Here is a 25,440-nt window from a genome sequence, read left to right on the forward strand (position 1 = left end):
ATTGTGCTTGTTGTTGGATCGGCGAGTAATCACAGTTTCTCACAAGTATGTGCATTCCTGTAGAAGAACATACAGCATGAAACCTGTAGTATGCAGTCTCCGTCTGCGGCCTGAAACATCGCGTTCGATGGTATTCAACAATGACGACAGCTTATCCGTAGCGATACTGTGGCAGAGGCGGCGAACCAGAAATGAATTGAGGTTATGGTAACTTCTCACACCAGTTCTAGCTGAAGCTAGACAAAGCAACCCTTGCCTTTGCTGGAAGAGCAAAGATTCAAGTGTGAACTATGAGCATAAATCTATGAATCTAAGTTTTATGCTAACATAAGCAGTCAGCGGCTGATACGCCAATACCAATACACCTTCTATTCTTATCATATGTTTATCTCGGAATTTGCGTTTTGTTTTTCCGGACACGACTACACCTTTCTTCCGTAACGATTTTCTTCTTCGTGGTGGTTCAGATGAACGCGGTGGCCTTCAGCGAATCGAGCGTACGACGACGGTACCAACAGCATTACTATAGCATTTATTGAAGTTAGTCAGTCAATCACTATCGAGGCTGTTTTAGCTAACCTGCGTAAGCGTATCTAAGACAGCATTCTGTCTTTTAGAGACATGGATAGTGAACTGACAGGATTACATTTAAAGTACGATTTATAATTTTCTATTTTATGGTGGCACGAGCTGAATTCAGCTCGCGATATTCTTATTCGACACGCTAAATACACGACCGTGCTAAGATTACATTAGTTTTTTTGTGACGTTCTGATTCCCTTTTCCATTGTCCGAATATGTATATATATATATATCCAAAGGTTATACTGGGACTAAATATCATTACTATAGCTTCAAGACAAAATGGTGTATATTAAATTACAAACTGTGCCCAAAGACTGCAGATGCTTTTCACTAAGCCGCACTTATTTCTCTACTAGACCGCAAAATTACACCAGACACTGTTCATCAATGTATTGCCGTGACCTAAAAAAGAAACACTTACAATTATAACGGGTCGAAAAGAGAGAGAACCACATAGGCAGTGTGTTACAAAGAGCCCTTCGTTACAACGCAACACGTACAAAGCACATATTTGACACGTAACTTCGATACGATATTTAACGGTACGAGGAGGTGGTAGCGTGAACGAAGAGCATCTGAGAGCAAAAAACCCATCTGGACGAGATGTCCCTTCACGAATTAGAAGGCCGAACGGTTTCGATAGAAGTAATCGATAGAGTAATTTTATGTAGGACAGAGAATTTTCTACAAGCTGAAAGGGATTTGATGGCTATTAAGCCAGAAAGTTACTAATTACTAAATGCTTTCGCATTTAGCAATGATTTCGAGTAGGCCTCGACACTTTTTGTCAACTAATCGTTGCAACAGAGAGAGAGAGAGAGAGAGAGAGAGAGAGAGAGAGAGAGAGAGCTCGCATCGTTAACAGGACCGGTAAGACGAGATTTGCATAACTGGTAATAGTTTAATTGACAGCTCCCCCTTACGTCTATCAGTTTCTCTGTTGCTCTTTAGACTATCTTTAAATGATCACACGTATGCAAAAGATCTATTTAGAGCAGATTTCTATGAGAGCTTTACGCCTGTCGATATTGAGATCATCCAAGGTTTCGTTGGTGTTTTTTTTGGTCCTATTTTAGGATACGGTTCGAATAGCAAGTTCCGTTTAAGCTCTTTCGTCTTGCCGTATAGATAGGCAGCACGATAATCCTAAATTAGCGTACAATATCTGCTTCTTTTTATAGCCTCGTTTTTAAATATGAACACTTTGGAAGGATGCCCAATATCGTTTCTAGTTGTAGCAGGCCTTTTCGTATCGTAGCAATAAGTTCTAGCATTAAGGATGGGATACGGTTCAGCGAATCTCTCGATAAAACCTGACAAGATAGAATGGTTACGTTAACATTCTGAATACTTGCTGCAAATAAACGCATTGCTTTCGAGACCTAATAAAAAAAAAACTCCATAAATGTAACACTAAGAAAGGATATAGACAGATATATACATAGATTTCAAAGAAAGTATCAATTCTACGAACGGTTCATTCGTTCGTTTGACTTAAATAGCCGGTACACTTCTTACCTCTCTTTACGACTGATGCTTTTAAGTCAAGCTTATGACTTTTCTTCAAGTTTAAGCCAGGATTTTTTTCAACGATAAGCCACCGCGAATACGATATGAATCGAGCTACTTTTTAATATATATAAAGATATACAAAGGCTATTTTTCTTTTTAGTTAATCAATTCATCGCTGCCAAGATTCTGCCAGCATTTACGCGTGGAAGATTAGGTAGAAGCCACATAAGGGCTTCCTTACGTATAGGCTCAAAGGCCACAACTAATAGGTTTGTGTTAGCTTTTTTCTCATATAATGGTTGTCGGTTCCGATTATACCAAAATTCTGCTTTCATCTCATTTCTTAATGGAGAAAGAGTCCCGTTCCTCAGATAGCGGATATCAGTACGTTGAAAAGCACGCACCAAAAGCAGGTAGACCAGTTTTCTAGTCGAAGCGGATCAACAAGAATTGAGAAATGGGTTAGTAAACATCATTCGACGACCGCTTCGTTGTTGTACAGCGTTCGTATAATCATTGAGTTCTCTTGGTGGGCGTTGACGCTTCAAATGACACCCATTTTCATTGTGTATGTTTTCGTCTTCCTCTGTGTGTTATAGCCGTATCCCAAGTTGTTCAGTGCGTAACTCATTTAGCGACCCAATCTGTATCGTCTCATCGTGGTTCGCTACCTATTTAGATGTAACTAAAACGTGCGTCCGAGATTCTTCACGTCCCATCTTTCCTATAGCGACCAAGATATTTTGTGGGCAGTTGAATAGATCTAGTGACAACAATTGATTGCTATTATAAATGATTAAATCGTATCGACGAAGTGGTGAGCGGCGGACTGCGTCGTCGCTGGCTTTTTGTTTGCCTTCAGAAACAAGCCTAGTGAAGTGGGGATGAACTGAGCAAGTTCGCAGAAAATCCACCCAGAAAGAAAATTCGTAGCGTATCTCGTTAAAACTGGACCGGTCATGAAGAGCGATAAGTCGAGGTAAAGTGCACTGGGTATTTCATTCTCGTCATTCTCGCTAGACAGCTTGGCAAACTAGAGGTCGTCTTATATTTTCACCTTTTTATTTTATACTCGATCTCTAATGTTTTTTAGTTCTTGGTTTACCACTGTGCCAGTTAATAATCATTGTGCCTCGATTATGATGACGCCGACGCCGACGCCGACGACGACGACGACGACGGCATATAGTAGTCATAATAAATGAGCGGTTAGGGCTAATGGGCAAATTTTGTGTTTACTGTTGATACGCTGCATACACTCATGTACAAAAAGCTACCATTATTTTATCGGTTAGATTCGTAATATCATGTCTATGACTATGTGCGTACAGGCAACGTTGCTTTCAGGCTTTTCACGCTGTGATGGCTGTCCTATTAAGGCTTGCAGTCATGACAATATCGTGATCCACATTTAAGCATAAAAGATCTCGTTATCGATACCCCCGTTGTGACTGCACACTACCGTTAACAAACGTTAAAAGCAAAAAGAATATTCGCGCTTGATTTGGTAACTTCATTGTCATCCTAACAGTGATCGCCATTATCACTATATGTGCGTGAGTGCGTGTCTGAAATATCGTGCGTTCAGACTGCCACGGCACCATCCGCCTTCATCACCATCACCTTTTCGGATCACCACTGGTCTATAATGGTCCATATACGTTGACTGCTTTTTTTCGCTACCTTCTGTTGAACTTTGTCTTTAGTTTTAATTCACTGCTGTTCATACATCCGTTGACGTATCTCTGATTGATTATCTAGGCCATCCTTGATACCGTTGCTGACGATTGTTCATTGGCTCCTGAATTGTACTTGTCCGGTGGCGGCGGTGGCCGGAACAGTTAGCCTTGCCCCTATGGTGATGGCTTGCCCAGCGATGATAACAGTCACTAATCCTATTACTGCTGCCAACAATACACAATTCTCAGCAGTTTTTTCATTGAGCATTACTCTTAGCACCGATCATCTGTTGCTGGTACTACCGCCCTAGGATAAACAGGATGGGGTAAATGAGTCCTGTTTATCACGTGTTCCACGTATGGGGCTTGAAGGCCCGTTTACACAGATAGGACACGACAGGACTTATAAGCGAATAGTAATAGGAAAAAATTGAATACACGCGCCACACTTGTCTTTAGAGGAATGTGTAGGTTAACAGAACTCGATTTTTTATGTTGTAGTGAATGAGTCTGAGGCAATACTTGAAAAGGATGAAGCTGTTTAAGAAAATTAACCTTACCCTATCGACAAAATAATGTATGATCTGGTACCCGATGATATTTATTTATACCCATTGATTTACAAGAAAGCCTCAGCCAGGACGACAATCTCAATCCTTAACTGTTTCCTTTTCTCCTAATAGACCCTCCACAGTGAAATAGGTATCTGCTAGCGAGCGTCATAATGTACGCAGATGATCTTGTTATAGAGAGCCGCAATCGCATCAGAACGCTTAACCACTTTTTCCATCAACGTTACTGGCATAGGGTTAGGTTAGGTAAAACTATGGAAAATCTGACGGAGAGGACAACTGGCACGGACAGATTCGACAGTATGTATATAAATCTACATTACTGGACGTTATATTAACACTAAGCTTAAAATGGTTGGGACGCATAACAAAAGAAGTGCTGCTTAGCGCGCCAGTTCCATCGATTACCTATCTGTAGATCTCTCAGCAAAGATTACACTCGGGCTATTTGATGTGCAAGTGAAGCCAACGGCTTTCAACGGTCTACATTTTTACTGAAATAACCTGCCAGCAAGCTGTTTATCAACACTGGATGGAGCCAAGCCTTGTTCGGTTAAACAGCGTGTGGGCTTCCGCCCCACCACGATGCGGGAGCTCATTTACTACCAGGCGCCTGATATACCACTCCTTATTTGGGAGTTCCGGAAATAGTGCAGGTTATTTAAAATAGGCCTGAGCAATCAATGAGCTACCTAGTCATTAGATATGCAACACACGTATTGACCATATTTTTTTGCGGAACGGAAGCATAGTACAACCTAATCAACAGGTTTATTTGTGAATGTTGCAATATATCATATCGACGATATTATGAAACTACCTACGATATGATGCTAGTATCTCTGATTGGATTAGAGGCAACCTTTTCACCAATGCGCTTAGACGAACTGTGATCTCACAGGTTTTATGTTTGTACGTACGGGCTCGATCCAATTCGGAGCCATATTGTATTGAAAATGTTTGTTCAACTTCAAACTTCAGCATTTCGGCAATATGCCAGTCGTAATTGTCACAGAAGTCAGCAACTAACCAATGGCAATTGAAGTGTTACTCGAAACAAAATCCTTAGGCCAACCAGGCTGTGCGATCTAGCCTATGGATGATCGTTTCGAGTTCACGTTGACACTGCCGTGGAGCATTGCTTTCAACACGCATTTCTACCTAAACGAAATTTGCAGTCGTTCGGATAGTGCCCAAACAAACTAGGTTTATTTAGACGCGTTATAGTGCACATAAGTATTTGAATAGGGCTTATCTATGTTCACTGTATCCTACTTCTCTCTGTTTGTTACGTTATGTATTTTACTCTATTTACAGCGAGTTTTACTATATGTTCGTTATTAATTTTGCCAATTCTAAACAGTCAGACTTTTTACACATGTCACTTTAGACCGCCAAAGCTACACAATGAGTACTTTAGCCAAAACGAACGATTGTCGTTTTTCTCCCAGTTACATTTCTGTTACAATTTACGCTTCGAAATTTGCCATAAGTGTAGGGTTTATTCAACACGCGGATTCTGCTGATAGTTGTATTCCAAATTACATTTCCCAACTGCTTCCAAAGTGGCATACTCTTCAAGCCTTTAGTATTACAGGGGGCTGAAGTAAGCTATAGTAGCTAACTTTGGCAAGTTCCATAATCATTCGACCGAGAATACGTAATTTATTGCCAAGCATACCGCTACCTTTGTATGCTATATTCTGTGTTGTTATAGAAGAACTTGCGTCTAACCATTTCCAGAACACCGCTATGGTAGGATTTCAGTACCGTAAAATTCTGCCTTCAAATGGTATGAATCGCGTGAGAAACGCGGGGTCGGTGCTTTGTTCACGTCGTCTCGATAACAGTACGTGTTCACGTGTTCATTTTCGATACCTCTAACGTTCTTTATTGCTAAAATTCGGCATTCGATACGCTACTATTAAGTCTTATTTCAGGATAAACAAGCCAATTGTTTTATATCTATTGACCTCTTCAACAACCGGAGTACATCGGGCAAACCGAAATTACTGAGAGTGAATCAGCCTTTCATGGAGATGGATGGGATTTGGCCGCATTTTCAAATCCTTTTTGGCGCACTATTGCCATTCGTATCTATAATAATAATAATAATAATAGTGGTAAATGTATATAACAACGGACAATGGCAATTTTTAAGGCCTTTTTCAACGCTTTGCGGTACGCATTCGCCGTGAATCGCATAGCTTCCCGTAAGCGTGTTCCACCCACCATCTGTCTATTAAAATAAGTACCGATTTTCCAGAATTTTAATAGAACCGTAAAGCCAACAAATGCAAGTAACGGAATAGTCTGGAATAAGAAAACCACTGGACCGGCTTAAGGAATTGGTTATTATGATTTTTCTCGTGTTTCGGTGTAGCAGTAAACATACGATCATAATAGTACGATAATGAAAGTACATCTGCTAGGCTACTAAGTAGGCCTCGGCGAACTTTTAAAATAGCGCGCACAACGACTCGTCGTCTGCTCTTTTTTTAATTCGAAATGCACAGCTAAGGAGAGATCGTAATGTTTGTGGTATTGACGCCGATCGATGTTAGTCCTAACAGAATTCATAGTGGAACAGCACTCGACGACAACAGCGGCAGTAATGACGACGCGTTAACAATGGCGTGTTCGGTCTGTGGACGGATCCCTGAGTCGTGCATGGTTCCATTCAGCATTAGAATGAGCACAACGGAAGAGCTTATCGCCATCTGCGCTGGCGCAACAAGCTGGCGTTGCGGTTGCGGGTTCAATGTCTGGAATATGGCCAGATTGTTTACATATTATTATCTTTGCGCTATAGTTACGATGATGGACCTTTCTAACAATATATACAGAAAAAGGATATTTATATCATTACTGTATATGAAGACACACGACTGCTCGTGATCACCTGTTCATTGATTAGTCCCTGATAAGATCGATAAATGCTCACATAACGCGTAAACGATATTTTACAGGAAAAAAGAATAATTCTGTGCTACCTTACACGCCCAATGGCCCTACCTAGAGGCGCGGGTTGTACTATAATTGCAATGAAAGGGGCCGACGCTTGTATGAATTAGCAAAGGTCTCAAGTGAAACATTCAAGATAAAACACTTTCGTATCATTTTCGAACCACGTGCCAACGTCCACGATATCATAGTGGTTATCAGCCGCGGTTGTGGTTATAATTTTATTATGTAGCTAAGCGAGTTAAAGCGCAGACACACCGTAATAATCCAGGTAGGGGGTAAAAGAAACTCGGGAGAAATAACGATCTATGAAATGAGGTCGGTTTTCTGACCTACTTTGCTGTGCTACACAAACGCAGGCTGGATTGAAAGATGCAGCTATTTTGCCAAGTACAGAACAGACCCAGAGATGCGACGATGTGCCTCGTGTGTACATAATTTCTGTAAAAATCAGCTTTGTACAGCCCAAAGCGAGTGACTGTGGTCTACTTTGAGCAATGCGATTTGCACGAAGTTGTTTTATTCGTTAAGCAATGAAAGTTGTATTTAGATTTTTTACACAATAGTAAATGAAGCGTCAAGTCAAAATGCTGATAAATAGAAATTTATCGAGTGAAGGTATTACAACTACTATTGTTATAGCAACGGAAATTGCCTGTGATAAAAGCAACGCCACAGACAGAAGGGACCACATAATTCTCATAGATTTCATCATTTAAAATGCATATTTCGTGCCGCATATATAGTTTCTAGGGGCTCTATTGAAGATCTGAATCAGTTGTGGTAAACAATGGGACGATCTTGGCCACTGTGGTGTCGCTTCTAGTTCTATGTAAATGACGCTAGATAGATTGGGTCTAGATAAACGTGTTGACCATTTTAAGTCAACATTAAAGCAGATACATTTTATAGTTCAAGATAATATTGCTAAGCTAAATAGGACCCTGTGTCTCATTTCTGGTAGTACCATAATCCCATCGCTATATGTTCTGGGTACAAAATTGTCACAAGTAATTCTTGTATCCTCCCACATTGATATCTCATTAACACTTTTAACAGTTTGATTCGGGCTATACGGCGAATGCATTCAACCTGCCGATTCTAGTTCTTTCCATTTTTTGGGTAGCCGACAATATCTGTGGTCTGGTGTCGTGACGGGGGAAGACGACGTCTTCCCTATTTACTTTTCCCGGTCAGTCTTTTTCAATGGCATTTTTACAATCTTCTCAGCTGTTGACAGTAAATGTTCAAGTAGCTCGCTCTGTCGAGCGCTAGATACACATAATGTACGCTTTTCCTTCAATTCCGCCAAACACACCGCATTACCTTCCTTGGCGTCAGCCTGGACTTCTGGGACATAATTTCTTTTAGCGCTTTCTTGCTGTATGTAACGAGTCGATTTCGTTACGTTTTTGTAGAATTTGGAAGATAGATAGATATACGATCAAGGAAATTCGTTTGGGTCAATTTGTGTGGCGCCCAAATGTCAAGCTTCCAATTATACAAAACTTTTTGGTGACAGATGTTTGGTATATATCATGGCTACTCACATGCCGGTCTTGCTCTACTGTTACAATAATGTCATCAACTTTTTTCATAATCGGTATAAACGAGGACCATTTTCATATATAAGTTTTTAAGACTACAGCGGTGAAAGCATTATTTGGGCCGTTTTTCCAATAACCCATCCGGATCATAAACAGCGCAATTATTTATGGATCCGAACAGCGCTTGCATCTTTACCGTAATAAAATTGCAAAATATAGTATTTTTTTCAAATCTTACCAATCTTCAGGGCGCTCTATTCCAAGTCTAAATTCAGGCATTTTAACAATTCCCGCGCATTTACTACCAAATCCCTGCTTTCATATAGCTAAGAAAATGGTCTGATGACCATTTCAGCCAAAAGATGACCCAACATTATATGCAACCGGCCCTAAGCCGTGTATGGATAAATGTCAATTAAAAGAGTCATCTCATTTTGCAATCAATTCTTCATTGCTTTATTCGACGTCAACAAATAGAGCTCGAGCTTATAATGGGGACCGTCCGTATTGCCTGTGTAATGGTAGTTATGACCAACGGGGACACTTTACAGTTTAAAAGCCAATTTTATCGATAAATGAGGAAAATATTTAGTAAAATATATCAGTTTAAGGCCGCCACACCTCATCTACTTGCGCTATTACTTTGATCTAAGTGTTAGTACTATTATCATTAAAATATTTTATTTAAAGCGATAATAGCATTAGCCATACTATAATCATTTAGCGTTTTAAATAAGGTATGTAGATGTAGACCTTAACTGCTTGTTTGGATGGGCCGAAATTTTCTATGGGTCAAGTGCGTAAAATATACTTCGAGTAAATAGAGTTTACTAGATCGACACAGTCGTCGTACACCGTTTGGGTATAAACATGTCGTTGGCAACAATTACAGCCGTAAAAACACAAATATGATACGACGAGTTATTGCATATAAACATGAGCGCACTCCCGATCGAATCTTTCAAGCACAACACTCGAACGTAAAAAATAGGTCCGCTAAACTCTTTCTGCGCTCCTAACAAATGCGAATTGTCCTCGTTTTTAAGTTCAGCTGATCAGCCCCTCAGTGTCGCTAACGGTAAGGACCAACGGACAATCATTAATAATAGTAATTTTATGTCCTGCAAGTTCATGGAACTCCTATCACGACATCAGTTACCAAAAGGATGACGTAGAATCGAGTTGATGGACATATTTAGCTTTGGGGTGCCGACGAAATTTAGATTTTCTATTTGAGCTGATCTGCGCCTATTGTCAGTAGTAGATGATGGTGACTAACGACTGAACTTTAATAAGAAAGCAAAAATGTTTTAAGAACATGTTATTTCTGTTCAGAATGACACAGCAGTTTCCTTTACTGAATTAAATCTGTCCTTCTCACGCCGTGATGTAGTTCTATCTGTGACTGTTTTAAATATGAAGAGGAAACTACAAACGGTTATGGGGATGTCCTTTTAAGACCTGCATTCATTAGCCCAAAAATAATAGGATAAATATTAATTATCTTATACTACCCATAAGTTCTCTATATTTATTAGATAATTCAGATAATAACCCACTGGATTAAATTCTGTATTACGTTCTAGGGCTACGCGGGGTACAATCCACAGCTAACCGTGTTCCACAGTGAAGTTAAATGTTACTCAAAAGCAACGATGTGATACTTTTTAATCGACGAGAAACACTGACAACAAACAAAGCTGCGGAATATCAGAGGAAGTTCATTCGTAGGAGAAGTTGTGTGGGACAAAGGTAACGTGACATGGAGCTAATCCTTGATATATATATCAGTTATTTTAAAGTAAATATAATACAAAGATAAGATATATATAAATTCAAAATAATGCTATATCAATCTATCAGTACCACGAACGATATTTTCACCCCAGGCTCCTCCCGAAATCTAAGCTTCTAGAACAGAAAAAAAAAAAAAAAAAAGATTAAATTTTATGTTTAAATATCTCAGATTGAGATGATAGGAATAATATAAGACACACGACTAAAATCAGAGTTAAAATATACAGAGCTCGTCATAGTTTAGGGCACGTACGCAATGTATATTACAATGCACACTGTATCGTATTCATATAGTAAATACTGAATTGTGATATCTGGGTTTTTGCTGATCAGTAAAAGATGTTTCGATATTAGGACACGATAACGGAATCATAGTTGAAAATAAACAGTGATAATCACCAGTATCACCAGATATCAGTGATAAAAGCAACCATACGGCTAATGATCAAAATAATGTCGATCGCAACGAAGACGGCTAATGAACACTATTCTATATCATTAATGTTCACTTGGGAATATCTGAGCGTCATGAAACAATAAACGTTCCGTCTATACGTTTCGTTGCTCGATTCGGGTGACAATCTCGTTGATTCGTTACTGGTTCTGATGTCTCTGCGTACACTTTTTTTTTTTTTTTTTTTACTATTTTTTACGCCTTCGTCGTACGAAAGCGAACGACAATGCCGCATCAGCCGCAAGGGAAAATTAAATTCTAACAAACGACTCCTTAATAACAACAATCATACTTATACCAATAATAACGCTCATAAAATTCATAGTCGCATGGAGAAAAAGATATGAAGGAGAGGGGAAAAGGGAAAGGGGGCAAAGTAAGACCACGTAGACGAGGGTAAACGCATAATTTTTGGGGTTATACGGGATCAATACGTGCGCTGCTATCAAGGAGTATTACTGCACTGTGTCTACCTTACCCCCTTTCGTCTCGCGTGCGGAGAACTGAAACACGGAGAGGCAACATAGGCATCACGGAACATACTACTTGTCATGGGCATACGCCCGTATGTGTATCTATGGCTCTAGCATCATTTCCCGTAGTGTAGACATGCATCCACACAGATACACACATTTAGGGCAACACAATCTGTTGGTTCAACAGTAGCCATCAGAGAATGGCATAAGGCCTCGGATGCGCCCCGTCGGCTGCAACAGGACCTAATCGATTATTTGAGATCAGCCTTCGAAGCTGCTATTGATTGCTGCCTGCCGCTGGTTCGTTTAGGGAGCAGTGCTGGATGTTGACACTGAACAGAGAAGCTACGCCGTCGCCAAAAATAGCTTCTTCGGCCAATGCAGAATATTTGACCTGGACGAACGAAAAGATCGTCATTTCACTCGTATAGCTTGAATGGTAACGATATTAGGGATCGTAGAGGAGAAAGAACTAGTGTAAATGTGTGTGGGTGCTTACCACCTCTGAAGCTGAGCAGATAACAATCAGCTAGCAGAAAAATCGTGCCCAAAACAGCGGTAACACTAATAACAATGTAAGCACTGGCAAAAATTGATGACGAGCGAAAAAGGAAAATTTTCGCGCAATTTCTTTGGTCGCCGTATTACGTTGTAGTTATGGCTGTTGCTGATCGACTTGGTCCTATGATTCGTTTTTTAGTGGTCACTGCCGCTGTATTGTGTGAGAAGTTGCCATATGTGTACGTTTTTCTCGATGTTAGTTAATAACTATGAGAAGTAACGTTGTTCGCGGGTGGGCAAATATAAGATTATCGTGTGTTGCACACTCGGTCCTATTCGCGCATCGCTGGCACACAAATGCAATCATCCTATAAAATTTACGTATAAGTTTAAGTAATGCACGACTTAGCGGCAGTGAAATATTCTGAGCGTGAGATCTGCAAATAGTTTTTTTTATTATACCGGAACTCATGTAATTCTAATTCAAATGGACCAAATTAGTTTCTGCAAGGACATATTTGTCTTGTTGGCATTATCGTGACAAAAAGATGGTTTCTTTATCGCTGCTGCTGCTGCTGCTGCTGCTGCTGCTGCTGCCCCTATAGGGCATGTTACATTCAGCCCAAGAGTCTGTTGATTTTCTAAAATATTCACAGCCAAATCAAGAGATTTTTATCTATCATATCTTGCGATTGCTCTTATCGGCCGCAGTTATCGGAGTCACACTTGAGTTTGGTTTCTCACATGTCTGATGCGAAAATGGTTTTTGCGGATATGCGTTCAATAGGAATGAAATACGGATATTAATTCCAATTGCTGAACAATTACAGACAGCCGTATCATAAACCGTAAAATGTATATGTGTATTTTGCATTGCATTCTACTTTATCTAACCCGCCGGTTATCTGAGCATCTGCCGCCTTCTAAACAAACGTGTATCTGAAGCATTAATCTAAAAAAATAACCATTGTTATTAGCCACTTAGCTGAATCTGAGAGAGAAATTTTCCTTTCGAAAAAGTCACTCTGTCCAACCTTACGATGCCTCTTCAAAGCTTTCAAGGATATAGATGCCAAGCACGAACCAACGGAACTAGACATGATGCATCGTTCTTACTTGATCTTTTGATTTCATAAAGCACTATAAGAGCCAGATGTGTTACTGCAGTACACCTGAATTTCATGCAGCGCCACTTGTGTCCTGTTGAGGTCGCTTATTTTAAGCCTGAAGCCTTCCAATCCTATTTCTAGTGTTAGGAAAACTACAGTTGACGTTCAGCCATACTGGCTGAAAAAGTTTTGACCATTTTTCTAGATGGCTTTGAAGTTACATGTCTCAATTAATACGAATCACGTCGGACCGGCGTAGGCGCTATTTTAGAACTGGAGACTTTGCAGTACGAGATGTGCTAAAACTGTGGGAGTGTCTTTTTTTACACAAAACAAAGAGAACCTCTAAGATGAACGAAATTTCTTTACAAATTCATTAAATTTTACAATTTTAGCACGATAAAAGCACAAATGCTGCCCAGGCCCGTGAAAAAAATATGCTGTTTATGGTCAAGCTGCGTTATCGGAAGGAACAGACCAAACGTGGCTGTGTCATTTTCCTTGTGTTTCTATGTGAAAGATGCTTCTCGTACTGATCGATTGGTTACCGAAAAGCTTCGCGGAAGTCGAGCGAGACTGACACATGAGTAGCCATAATTTTCGCTAAGACAGTAGACATTCAATTATTATCAATTATTATATTAATTCATTACTAAAGAGTTTTAAGATATTTGAAGAAAGGTAACTACAAAAAAGTTACTCGACCCTATGTCCATTTGTGAAACTCTACAGAAATGCAACGAAATCTTGAAGTGATTCTTTACGGTTTATGAAAAGCGGATCACACACGACAGTCGGTGTGCAAATTAGGAAAAATGAAAATGCGCACCATAATCTGTGGCCAAGTCCAGATAGACGCCAAAAGTGGTAATGCTACATGTCCGGTGGGATTGGAAAGGAATAGTGCATTATGAGTTGCTGCCGTTCGGGACGACGATTGGTTCGGACCCCCTATTGTGCACAACTAAACAAATTACAATAAGTCATTAAAAGAAATACATATATCGTCAGCTACTCGGCAAAAATAGAGGGAACCTAGATGGGAGATTTTAATGCGTCTGCCGTGAAGCCCGGATCCTGCGCCATCAGACTACACTAAGGTTTACGATTCCGATTAGTGATGTCTTCGGCCAGAAATTTTCTAACGCACATAATAAAAATGACAAAAGAATTCGACGATTTTGTCACCTCATTGACGTCAAGAGGTCATAAAAACCGTACCCTCCTAAATTGGAAATATGAACAATAAACGACAATGGTTCCTTTTAATCTAGGGCATATACTGGATTATATTTTAACGGCATCGTTAGCAGATTTTCTATGCAGACAACTGACTAATGGAATCAATTTCTTATTAAGATTGCACAAAGTTACCCTGAAGTACAATTCATCTTCTGATTAATACAAAAAGAATAATGTGAAGGTATAATAGGGTTTTTAGAGGACAGTCATCCTATCAACATCTGGATGACCTTCATGACGACTGTAAAGGCATGAGACAACAAGAAGATCTTATTAATTCCGTTTTATTGCCATTTCAATTAGTCAGTTTAGCAATGCCACCACCCCGGTCGATAACACCCGATTATTCCGTTATGAGACGACCTATAGGACGCCGTCAGGGTAAAACGGAAGGCAAACAAGCCAGAATAGATAATGAAAGGTAAATGAAAACTATTTTTGAAAGCCCAATATGAATAATATTAATTTTGCGCTTCGATCTGAGCTGTAGGATTTCCTCAGTCATTGGCCTGATTCTCCAAATCACATATATATCTCGATGGCAGCCAATGATACGCTAGTCGCCACACCTGATGGTCCTTAGTTATCAATAACATTTTGACATGTTCTACAAAAGCCCAGTCACTTCGGTAACGATTTGATGAAAGTTAGACTATCTGATACGACCGGTAATTATTTGCGCCATAGCATATCGGTTCGCTTCTATTTCGGTTTTGACATCGACATTATAAATTTATCGGTCTGAGATGTTCCATCCCCTGCACTCATCATTTTATATCTTTAGCATATGGAAACATTATAGCTATATAGCTAATAGTAAATCAAATCTAGTTTGTCTTAGTCTTTGACCAACTTGCTAATATGTAGCGGCCACTGCACTTGAACTACCGGTAACGACTTTTCCCTTTGTTCGTTTCCATAGCACCACACACGCATTACCTGTTGTTTTGTAACACCTTGTCCGATCAGCCCAAACAATTCACTAAGCCCAAACCCCAAAAACAAATAATACGCCGAAACAACAAATCTATATGAACGTCTCGATTATTGATCACATCTGTCTGAAGGTAATGCAGCCTTATAAGCCCACTTTAAATATTGCTAAATTATAGGCGAAGTCAGCTTTTTGTACTAAAGTAACGCAACGGACTGTTGACCTGCTCACCGATAACTAGGTGACTGACTATACGTGTGCAAGATCTCAATAGCGATCTTCATCGAATCAATAGATTTTCCAATTCGAAAGCAGACAATTTTCTTATCAGTGTTTCTTTGTCTTTTTTCAAGACTGTACGAATACTATTTGCCAATTGCTAGAAACGAGTTATCAACTCTTTCGTGTAGCCATTATAACTTTTTCTATTTGTTGTTATCTACATGAATAGATTACACATTATTATTAATCGGGATGTTAACTTCGATCAACTATGAACTAACTGGCAGGCGATCTTGCTGGCGTCGTGTTTTGTTTTCATTCTATTGAGTCTGGTATAGATGAGCCACGAAGCCCTTATCCAACCAGATACTATTGCAGGCTGTTAGTTACTTAATGCTATATGCCTACGAGCCAAATAGATGGTGATGACAAAAAAAGAAAGCGTTGTTTAGCATATCCTCGATTGCTTTAGCCATAAATACGAGGTTCTCGGCCCATTTCTAACTGCGCAAGACCCGAGCTAACGTAAATGTAGCATTTTATAATTTATATTCCATCGGCTGAATTTGCTTAGCCTAAGGATAGTAATTACGTCTGAAAAGCTCACTCTGCCGTCCATATGGTGCATGGCTGCTTGTACGTACTAACTATAGCCAATTGTTAGGGGTTTATTTTTTGCAATGCCTAGACATTACCCCTAACTGGAAAAATGATGAGCTTGCTAATGACCGGTTACTAGTAATCGATATTGGTCTTCATTTGATATCTAGTGAACAATGAAATTTTGTAATATTACAGAACTTAACAGGTTTGCTCCGCTTAATTAGCACACACCTAAAAATATGACGATCTCTTTTGTATTTCCGTTTAGCAGTTACTTGTCTAGTAACCACAGCACTGATAATAAGCAAACGTTCGACTCGAGTACGCTTTCCAGCTTCAACACAATCACACCTTGGTGTACAACAACACGGAACTCTCCACAGTGGAGATATCCTAGACTTATTTATTTGTTGAAGCCAACCATTTGAAACACACAATTACCTTCTGAGTCAAAGCACCTGAGAACTCTAGCATTTAGATGCACACTTCAGAAAACGAGACTTTCAGGCCATGTTATACAACTAACACTCCGTGAAATTTAACGGTAAGCCATCTCTCATCATCAGTCATCCTATCACCGTGTCTGGGACCCTTCGGAGGCAAAATTGCCCTAGACAACACACATGCCAAGAAGCCGGCGCTCACCGAACAAACATGAAATAGACCAAATAGAAACGGTTGCAAATTATCGAAAGCCGATATTATTATTAGACTGGCAGTCTAAAGGTAAGCTAGAATTTTGCAAATTTCATACCCTTTGAATCTTATTATATTCATTTGCGAAGGTAGGTATTTTATTTCTGTGTGGGTCATCTGAAACGGTTAGCAAACGCATTAGGGGCTCCAACAGAAGCTAGATGCCCCGACTAGAATTCGTCTGATCAGTCATTTGGTCAAATCCTTAGTCCTACTTGCCCTCACGTTAACCTTTCAAATTGAAGAAGGACAATGATTCTCAGAGGGGTCAATTGTGAATACTTAGACGGTTTATACTTGTTTGTGTCTATCAGCGAATGATAATAAAACGAGTGATTTAATCGCTGCTTCGAAAAACAGTAAGTCTTTTTATATTCGTTTGCTGTTCTTATTTAGAATTTGTTTGATTATAGTCAGTCATTAACTGAACGGCAAAGAGATAGTCACCGTCGGCTTTGTAGTCTCGTCTCGAACCCGAGTTCGTGCTTAGCATTGAACAAAAAAAGTTTACGTCGCTCTTAGAAGAAATAGGTCTATGTATACAATAACTGAGTGTAAAATGACTATTCGCCCTTGCATGCTTATTTCAAGACTTATCCAAACGTCAAATCTGTTGTATCTCCGCCACTTCGTTGACCAACAACAACGTCACGTCAAATGATAAGACCCAACTTACAACGCTATTCCTGCAATATTATTTTAGCTTTTTTCTTCACATGAGACCGTTGGTGTGAATGAAGAATTTTGCAGAAAACGTTTGTTCGACTTGCCTTCTTTGTAGAAAAGCTTCAATATAGATTGACTAGCTATTGACCATTCAAATCGGGTATGTTAGTTTATATTGGTAAGTGATAGCTATCGATCAAACTCTCTGTGTTAGGTCCGCCTTTCCTTCTTTCTTTTCTTTATTTCGCGAGCCACTGTACGTCTCTCTTCAAGTGGATATACGCCCACAGTAGATACACCAATTGGGTACATGACTTGTCCTATACTTCGACTCGCTTGTTCCCAAGCTGTGGCTAGAAAGACAAGATCCATCTACACTGCTTGCGGAAGCGATCCTCTGTCTTAGAGTTCGCCTGCTCCGCCGCAGTGTGTCACCGTGACCCATGGAGTTTTTCACTCGAAGCTTTTATGCCCCTGTAACGTAGCCTTCATTCACGTCGTCCATGTCTCGACCGAGCCAATCTCTGTTTTTCTGTTTCGTGCCGCGTTATCATTCTTGCAATTTTTTACCGACTATCTTTTATTGGATTAGTCGCCTTCGCTGCCCTCTTTATCCTTCTCACAGGGTATCCTTTTATGGGGCGAACGGCACAACGGATGCGTCGTCATTGTTCCTCTAGATCAGCTTAAGCGACCCAGGGCATCGCGCAGGGGTAGCGCAAGTGAATGAATGGAACAGGCTGGCAAAGATACATGAACTGATGCCGGCCCCAGCTGCCATTCATTGCAGAAGCTCCGTGCGCTGCTAGGCCAAAGCTAGCCGGGAAGTCTGGAAGGTGCTTCGCTGAGGATACGAAACGTATTCGTCCTAAGGCGACACGATAGCATCAGTAGCTACTCTGCTGTCTCATTGTTGTCTCAAACCGCAGTGTAGGTTAACGAGAATGATATCAAGTGAAAGGCAAAGGGAGTAGGGCCGATCCGATGGTTCACCCGCAAAATCAACACCACTGAGTGCCACACCGAAATGGAATCGGCTGGCTGCATGGGCAGCGGGAAACGTCGCATAAGACAGCGGCAGGTAGACAGGCAGAGCTCACGTAAAAGTCAGCCTGGCCAAGAAGACAGAAAGCGAAGTCCGCTAAGACCGGAGATGAGGTAATATCTAACAGCAGAGAGAGAGATAGAGAGAGAGCCAGTAGAATATATAGTACGGACGGTTGAGTAGCGATGCAGCGGTTGGGATAGAGACGGAAATGGGAACTGATCTGGATTGCGTCAACCACTCAGTGCCAGGACAGAGTCTGCACAATGCTCAGACTAAGTCCGTTACCTGCTCTGTATATCTATCTAATTCGTACCTCCCTATGGTCGTGAAATTCAGATTGACACAAGCACGTAGACCTATCTATCACACGCGCACAAATGGCAAACGCGAGGCTTTCGATCACACTTATTTTTGCTATGCGTGCAGGCTCCAAAGCTCCTTGTCTGACTAAAAGATTACGCCGGCAAAATAGCTTTATAACTGAATTAGAGAAGCGGATGCACTGCTGTCAATGAATTGCTCAGATAATATCATTAAATTTATTGTTATTACTGATTTGGACATCATAAACGCATCATTACATAGGTACATGATGTGAAATCAAATGTTTCTAACATTCATGCAACAATATATATATAAATTCGTATACTTTTTAATCATTTTAATAATTAATTTAAGTTTCGTGAACAAAAGTTATCTTAATAATTTATTTATTCTTTTTTAGCGCTTCTAGCCAAACTATGGTTAGGTTTCCCTGTTACTATCGCCATCTTTTACCTTAACATTGTAGTTAATGCCTCACACAACAATTGGTTGCGTGGAGCTCCCATTATATGCAATACTATATACTATGTGTTCCTTTGAATATGACTATGCTTTATTGTTAAGCGAACTTTAGATGTTTTACATTATTCGCAGAGGAATATTAATACTCAGCGAATGATCTTGATAGCAAGCTGTTATAAATGTATGTTTCTGTCAAAAAGCTTGAATGCTATTTGACACAAGTGAGTAAATAATAAGCTCGGCCGAAATGGTCGACGCCTCTGGAAAGAAAGGCTCGATGATAAGGGGCAATCCTGCAGTTCTAGTGCACATAAAGCACTGCGTTTAACTATTCTGTTGGTCTTCATACTAGGGACGAATCAGTAAGCCCTATCAGTAGAATGTGCGTCGTGGTGACCATCTTTGCACAACGATTCATACAAAGTACCCATTGGTAGATCATGGACGGCCATAAATAATTAATTTTCTAAAGGGCTTTAGTTTGCCATGGTAGAATTATTTATTTGGTTGCATGCATCATCCGCCTATATCTCTATAGCAGTCTCAAACTTTATTAGGGGCTTTCGTTTACAATTTGGAATTGTGTTACAGCTTTAACAAAGGCCCATTTTTTCAATTTAATTTGGGTCAATATTAAGGAGTAACACGAAATTATTAGTTACTTCAAGCTGCATATCGTTATGTAAATGGGGTTGCATCAGTTCGACCCTAGCAGTGTTTATGAGCGCATAACATAGCATGACAACATTCAAATACGACCTCAGTTCTTTTTCTCAGATCTTTCATGTATGTATTTGATAAAACACTTACATAATACAGTAGTATTCGTTCTCTTGAAAGGATCTTCAAAGCAAGACGCTTTTGCAGAGTCTTGAAAGCTTCCACTTAATGCTTCGTTTACTCGTAAAGCTAATCTACTACTCTTGTAGCTTACGCATCTTCATAATTCAATATATCAATGATCTACTGAAATTGTTTTGCTCATTTCTAGGTTAATGACGATGAGCTTAAATGGACGCGCGCGCTACAGGGACGCTGTTCCAATTAGAATCTTCTTGCTCATTTCCTTAATATTATCCAATAACAAAACGAACCAAATACTGCTACATAGCACAGATCGATAAAGTTTTTTTTGAGAGTCCAATTCATAATTGTAATTAACTAATTAAATATATACTAAAGTCGCTGTTTTTCGTAGAAATACTAAGAACGACCACTACTATTAGGTTTTTTTTTTGTTTCTTGACTCAGCTTCATTACAGCAGTGCTTTACTATTCGCTCTAGAATCGATCTCGACTCTATTTTCTTTTACGGTAATGTCTATAGTGGCCGAATTTGCAGAATTCACTAATACCCCAGCCTGCACGAAGTATGTGATGGCGCAACGACCTTTGTCATTATGGACTTGGCACCCACCTAAGTTTTTCCTACCTAACCACGCTCCTTTTGGCTAGGCCTAGGTTGCGGATCCACTAATCGGATTAACTTTACTTTCCATAATACGGATAGGTATTTAACTCAGCTTTGCCCGTCTTCATTATGTATATATATCCATACATTATGAACGATTAGATACAAAAGTAGCGGAAGTGCCATATTGGAGCCATTTTCATTATGGCTATATAGATCCTTTTCATACTAAAGCAGCAAGCAGCCATTCTATATTGTGAGCCTTTATAAGAATGCATGAAAAAGACTCCTCTAAAAAACCTCTTAATATTAAAGACAAAATAATACCTTACCAAATTCACTTTTTGACCATTTCTCGAAAGCATGCTGCAAGCATTTCTATTAAATGTACGATATGTTTTCAATACCTTTTTCATCAAATATTATCAGATTATATATATATATATATATATATATATATATATATATATATTATTTTTTTTTTTTTTTTCTAGATATTACAAGTGCTCTATTTTTTGAAAGGTTACGATGCTTTTTTTCGAATAATTTTATTGTTCTTATTTGTACCTATTTAAAACTTCTAGAACAGAGACTACTAAAGGCACCAGTTGCATTTATATATACTGTGAATGCTTCTTAACAATCGCACAAACTATCGATATGATCGACTGTGAAACTTCTCAGTGAGCTCTTTCTCAAATCTATATGATGAAACATCAGCGACTTTTTTCTTTAGTAGTTAAAAAATATGACTCCATTTTTCCTTACGAATACCATTTCTATTAAACAGAATGTATTAGAGACTCGAGTAGAAAGTTAAGTGAGCATATCGGAAATAGAAGCTATCCGAAGAAAAATCTTACCGTAAAAAAAGATTACCGATAAACAACATTATCATAATTATTTTCAGAAAATGTCCTCCTCGATTAGTATCCACAAGCCGACGCAATAATAACGTTTGCTTACGTACGTTGTCCGAATATACTACATCGAAAAAACCGACACTTTTTAATAATTTCTTATTACGTTTCTATAGATATAGTAGCACGTTTTTTTTTTCTGTTGTGTGCGTCAAACGCTAAACTGCACACTACATGTTACTAATATGATATCAATTGGCTATGATTTGCCAACAACCCATCAAATGTAGCCACGGTGAAAGCTGTGCGATGTTCTAAATTATGATGGCTCAGAAAGGAAGCAGAGCCCCACAATAGAGCGTCAAACAATCACCTTTCGACGAAAATACGGCAAAGGATTTCGTTGCGGATAAATTTCATATTACTCTTCCATATAGAGCAAAAATGTCGAAAGCGGAAGAGGCGTTTTCTTCCAAGGTTCCGTCGCATTATTTTCCCACGCTTTTTATCGTTGTGGCAAAATGTTTAGAATGTAAAACTTCAGATGAAAAGGCCAAGGGGTAAAAAAACAATCAACAGATAATGGCTGTGCATGCCCGTGAGGATACACATATAGACGTGTCGTATTTGGTAGCCCCTTCCTTTTCTAGAAAAATTCAAAATCGTTACTTAGCGGAGCTAGAGGATTTGTCGTCAAATTCAAGTGAGCAAATATTAGCTAGCAACCATTGTCTAACGTGTTCACTTTGGACGAACTTTCCATAAAAATTATTATCTCTTTAATTCGCTTGAAATTGGCAATTCGCGGTGTTCTGACCCACTACTCAGTTGCTGACGTAACGTAAAACAGGCTTTCCAGGATACGGGGAATACGACAGAAAAACAGCTGCAAGGATTCCGTAACGTCCTGATCACTTAATATTCTTAGACGCTAAAGGAAATCATGTCTAATTATCCTTTTTCCAAAACGCTTCTTAACTACCTTAGGTCGACGCACCATTAAAGCCAATGATAAAACCTACGAAAGCCGTGAAGTGAGAAAAAATCTGATTGGTGTTGTTTGTTTCTGAATACGCTCACCTACGCAACGGCAGGTTCTCTTCGATTTTTCAGAGATGACAAAATATACGCCCTGTATGTAAGCGTGACTGGCCATAACCTAAAGGTGTCCCATAAAGGGTAAAATCGAATTCCTAGGTCAAAACATGGAGAGCTTTAACACGACCTTACGAGTGAATCAGAATCGTGATCGAAGCGAATGATAGTTTTATTGATTAGACAGGTCCGCCAGGCATAACCTATCGACCTACATCAAAAATTTTATCTAAATATCTATTTTTATTCAGATGCAACTTGTGCAAAACGCTTATATGAATCACTCATAATTTTCTATATATCGCATACATACACGCAGGTTTCGATTCCATAGTTTTTTCGTCCACGGCAGTTGTGTGCTATAACTTTCCTGATTTCATTCTCTTGCTCGTAATTATCAACCTACATCATTAATTACAAAATTAATAAAAACAAACCATTTTTTTTACATTATATATTTTCTTTAGTTTTTTTTACGTCTCCCACCCTACATTATACCTACCTTTTTTAACTTTTTCGAACTAATACCTTAGTAGTAAGTAGTTTAGGTTACCCAGAAAGAACCGAGATGCTACTCTAAATGAGCTCTGCACAAAGAGTTCAGCTACTGAAAAATTGTTTCACTTTTCAAGGAATGATATCCCGAAAATGGTCTAATCGAGCGAAAGTTATTGATGGATCGTCCTTTAGTTCATATGCGATGTTCTCTATTTATACAAACATTTTAAATAGAATACAGGGAAGAATTATGCAGTACAGAAACGCGCGCAAGACTCGAGCTGAATTAGTAGAAAAATAGAAGAGGTTTTAAGTAGAACAATAGAAATTGAAAATATCATTTTCATTGCTATGCAGATATTGCATACCGTTTGTAGAGTTACCTCTACGCGGTAAACAAATCCTAACCGACTCACGGGCGTGCGACATTGATGCATTTTTGGAGGCGAGTCATGCATTGCGGCGGTGAATATAATACCCGAGTCAGAAGGGCATAGAGCTGGATAGCCCCCGGGGCAAATTAGTGTGCTTATCTTGAGCGCAGATTAACCAACTGACAGGTTTATACCTATATATAACCAAGCTAAAAGCTATATGGGTGCAGGGAACTACACACCTTGCACCTGCAGTATCGATATATAAAATTTTATTTATCGACCTTTGCTAGTAATAACTGAAAACTTTAAAAAAAATTATAAGCATAGGATATCTCAACGTCAGAGAGGCTATATACAACCATGCAAAGCAGTTTGCTTCATGAGGGTTACATGAATCAAGTTTATAGAGATCATTTGAGGGTTTCGCTAAGTGTTCTAGAGATGGTACTCGGAAGCAACAAACGGTATGACATCTATCACAGTTTCCCTGAATCTAGAGTATCTACTTCTATTGGCTCACGGAAACTTAGTAGAATCTACGGTGAAATCCATAACGGCCAAGCGAGAGACAACATGTGTGTTCAACCGGTTCGTCGCCTTTCACTCGTTCTTAGTCGCACCCGAAACCAAGAAATATTCAATCAATCTCCGCGAATTTTTGCTTCCGCTTCCAAAAGCTTCTCCTGAAGGCTTTCATTTCTGGGATCTCAAATCAGCAACGTAGGCCCTCGAACAGCACTGGTAAGTCGGTTAGGGGCTACGCGAGGCGACTTCGCGTCACTATGCGTTGTCTCAGTGCTCATTTGAGGAAATGAGGCTATCATGCCATTTAATTGCTTGAAGTTTCCCTGTTCTGAGATATTCTCACATGGTGCGTATCCCATACATCGCGATCGGAGGTACGTTAAGATTAAACAAGCTGAGCGTGCTTGCGAGGGATAAGCGATGAGACGATTTGATCGTTTGTGGGATCAACACCGCCTTCCTACAATTTTTAGCAACGTGGGCAAAAGTTCGCAAAGAAAGAGCAACCTCAATTACAAAAACCGGTTCACACAGGGAAAAGATGACCTGCCAAAATGCAGAGTGCCACTGGCTTTTGTCCTGCTTTTCCTTCTAAAGTTCCAGTTAGACTTGGGATTAGTCTTAAATTTGTAATTGCCGCGGATAGCAGAGTTAGGGCTTTATATATATAAAGCATACAAGATGACTTCGACTGATCTTCTTGACCCTCATATTTGATCAGGGAAGCCCTTCAACAATATCGAGAATAAGAGTGGGCTTTGGTTGCCCCCTCGAGCCGGTTTAGTTTTCTGTGTGCAGGGCGAGGGTTCAGTCATTGCTATACGCAGTCAGCTATACGCGGCGTAACCAGTGCTTGATGTCAGCCATCAGGATTCTTCACGCTGCTTCTATAGAGCGTTCTTTCCGGAATCCTGTTACTCCGTTAGAATGGTGTGTATGCTTTCTAAGTAGCTGTTCGGTCTTTTGGTTAGCAAACCTGAGAGCAGATTATAACAGTCACCTGTTTTTTCACGGTTATTCACGGCCATCATGACAACACGGATGTGCCTTCACTGGGCTGAGAATATACCATTATATAAACATTTATTAAATTGTGCTGTCCAACACGGCTCCAGAATTGCGGTGAATTTGAGATGTTCGTTGCAGACTCTATTTGGACCGGCAGCTTTCTTTTTGCGCAAGTTCCTAAGACCTGGCATTAAATTCCACACTGTAAAGTATTCCTGAAGGGTATTGCGTTGTATTGAGATCCGCCTGCCCTCACTGCGGCGAAAAAGGCAT

At 39.7% G+C, this 25,440-nt stretch overlaps 1 protein-coding gene across 1 annotated transcript in view; it reads right to left on the reverse strand.

The window, feature by feature from the left end:
• Positions 1 to 5,543: 5,543 nt before the first annotated feature.
• Positions 5,544 to 25,440, reverse strand: part of LOC111247626 (uncharacterized) — a 46,063-nt gene continuing 26,166 nt past the window's right edge. The window contains exon 9 of the mRNA XM_022798808.2: positions 5,544 to 7,113. Within this exon, the coding sequence (XP_022654543.1) occupies positions 6,974 to 7,113 (140 nt within the window). The 3' untranslated portion in view covers positions 5,544 to 6,973. The remainder of the gene's footprint in view (positions 7,114 to 25,440) is intronic.

Source organism: Varroa destructor, unplaced genomic scaffold (assembly GCF_002443255.2).
Source record: "Varroa destructor unplaced genomic scaffold, Vdes_3.0 BEIS01000003.1, whole genome shotgun sequence".
In the NCBI taxonomy this organism is placed as follows: Eukaryota; Metazoa; Arthropoda; class Arachnida; order Mesostigmata; family Varroidae; genus Varroa; species Varroa destructor.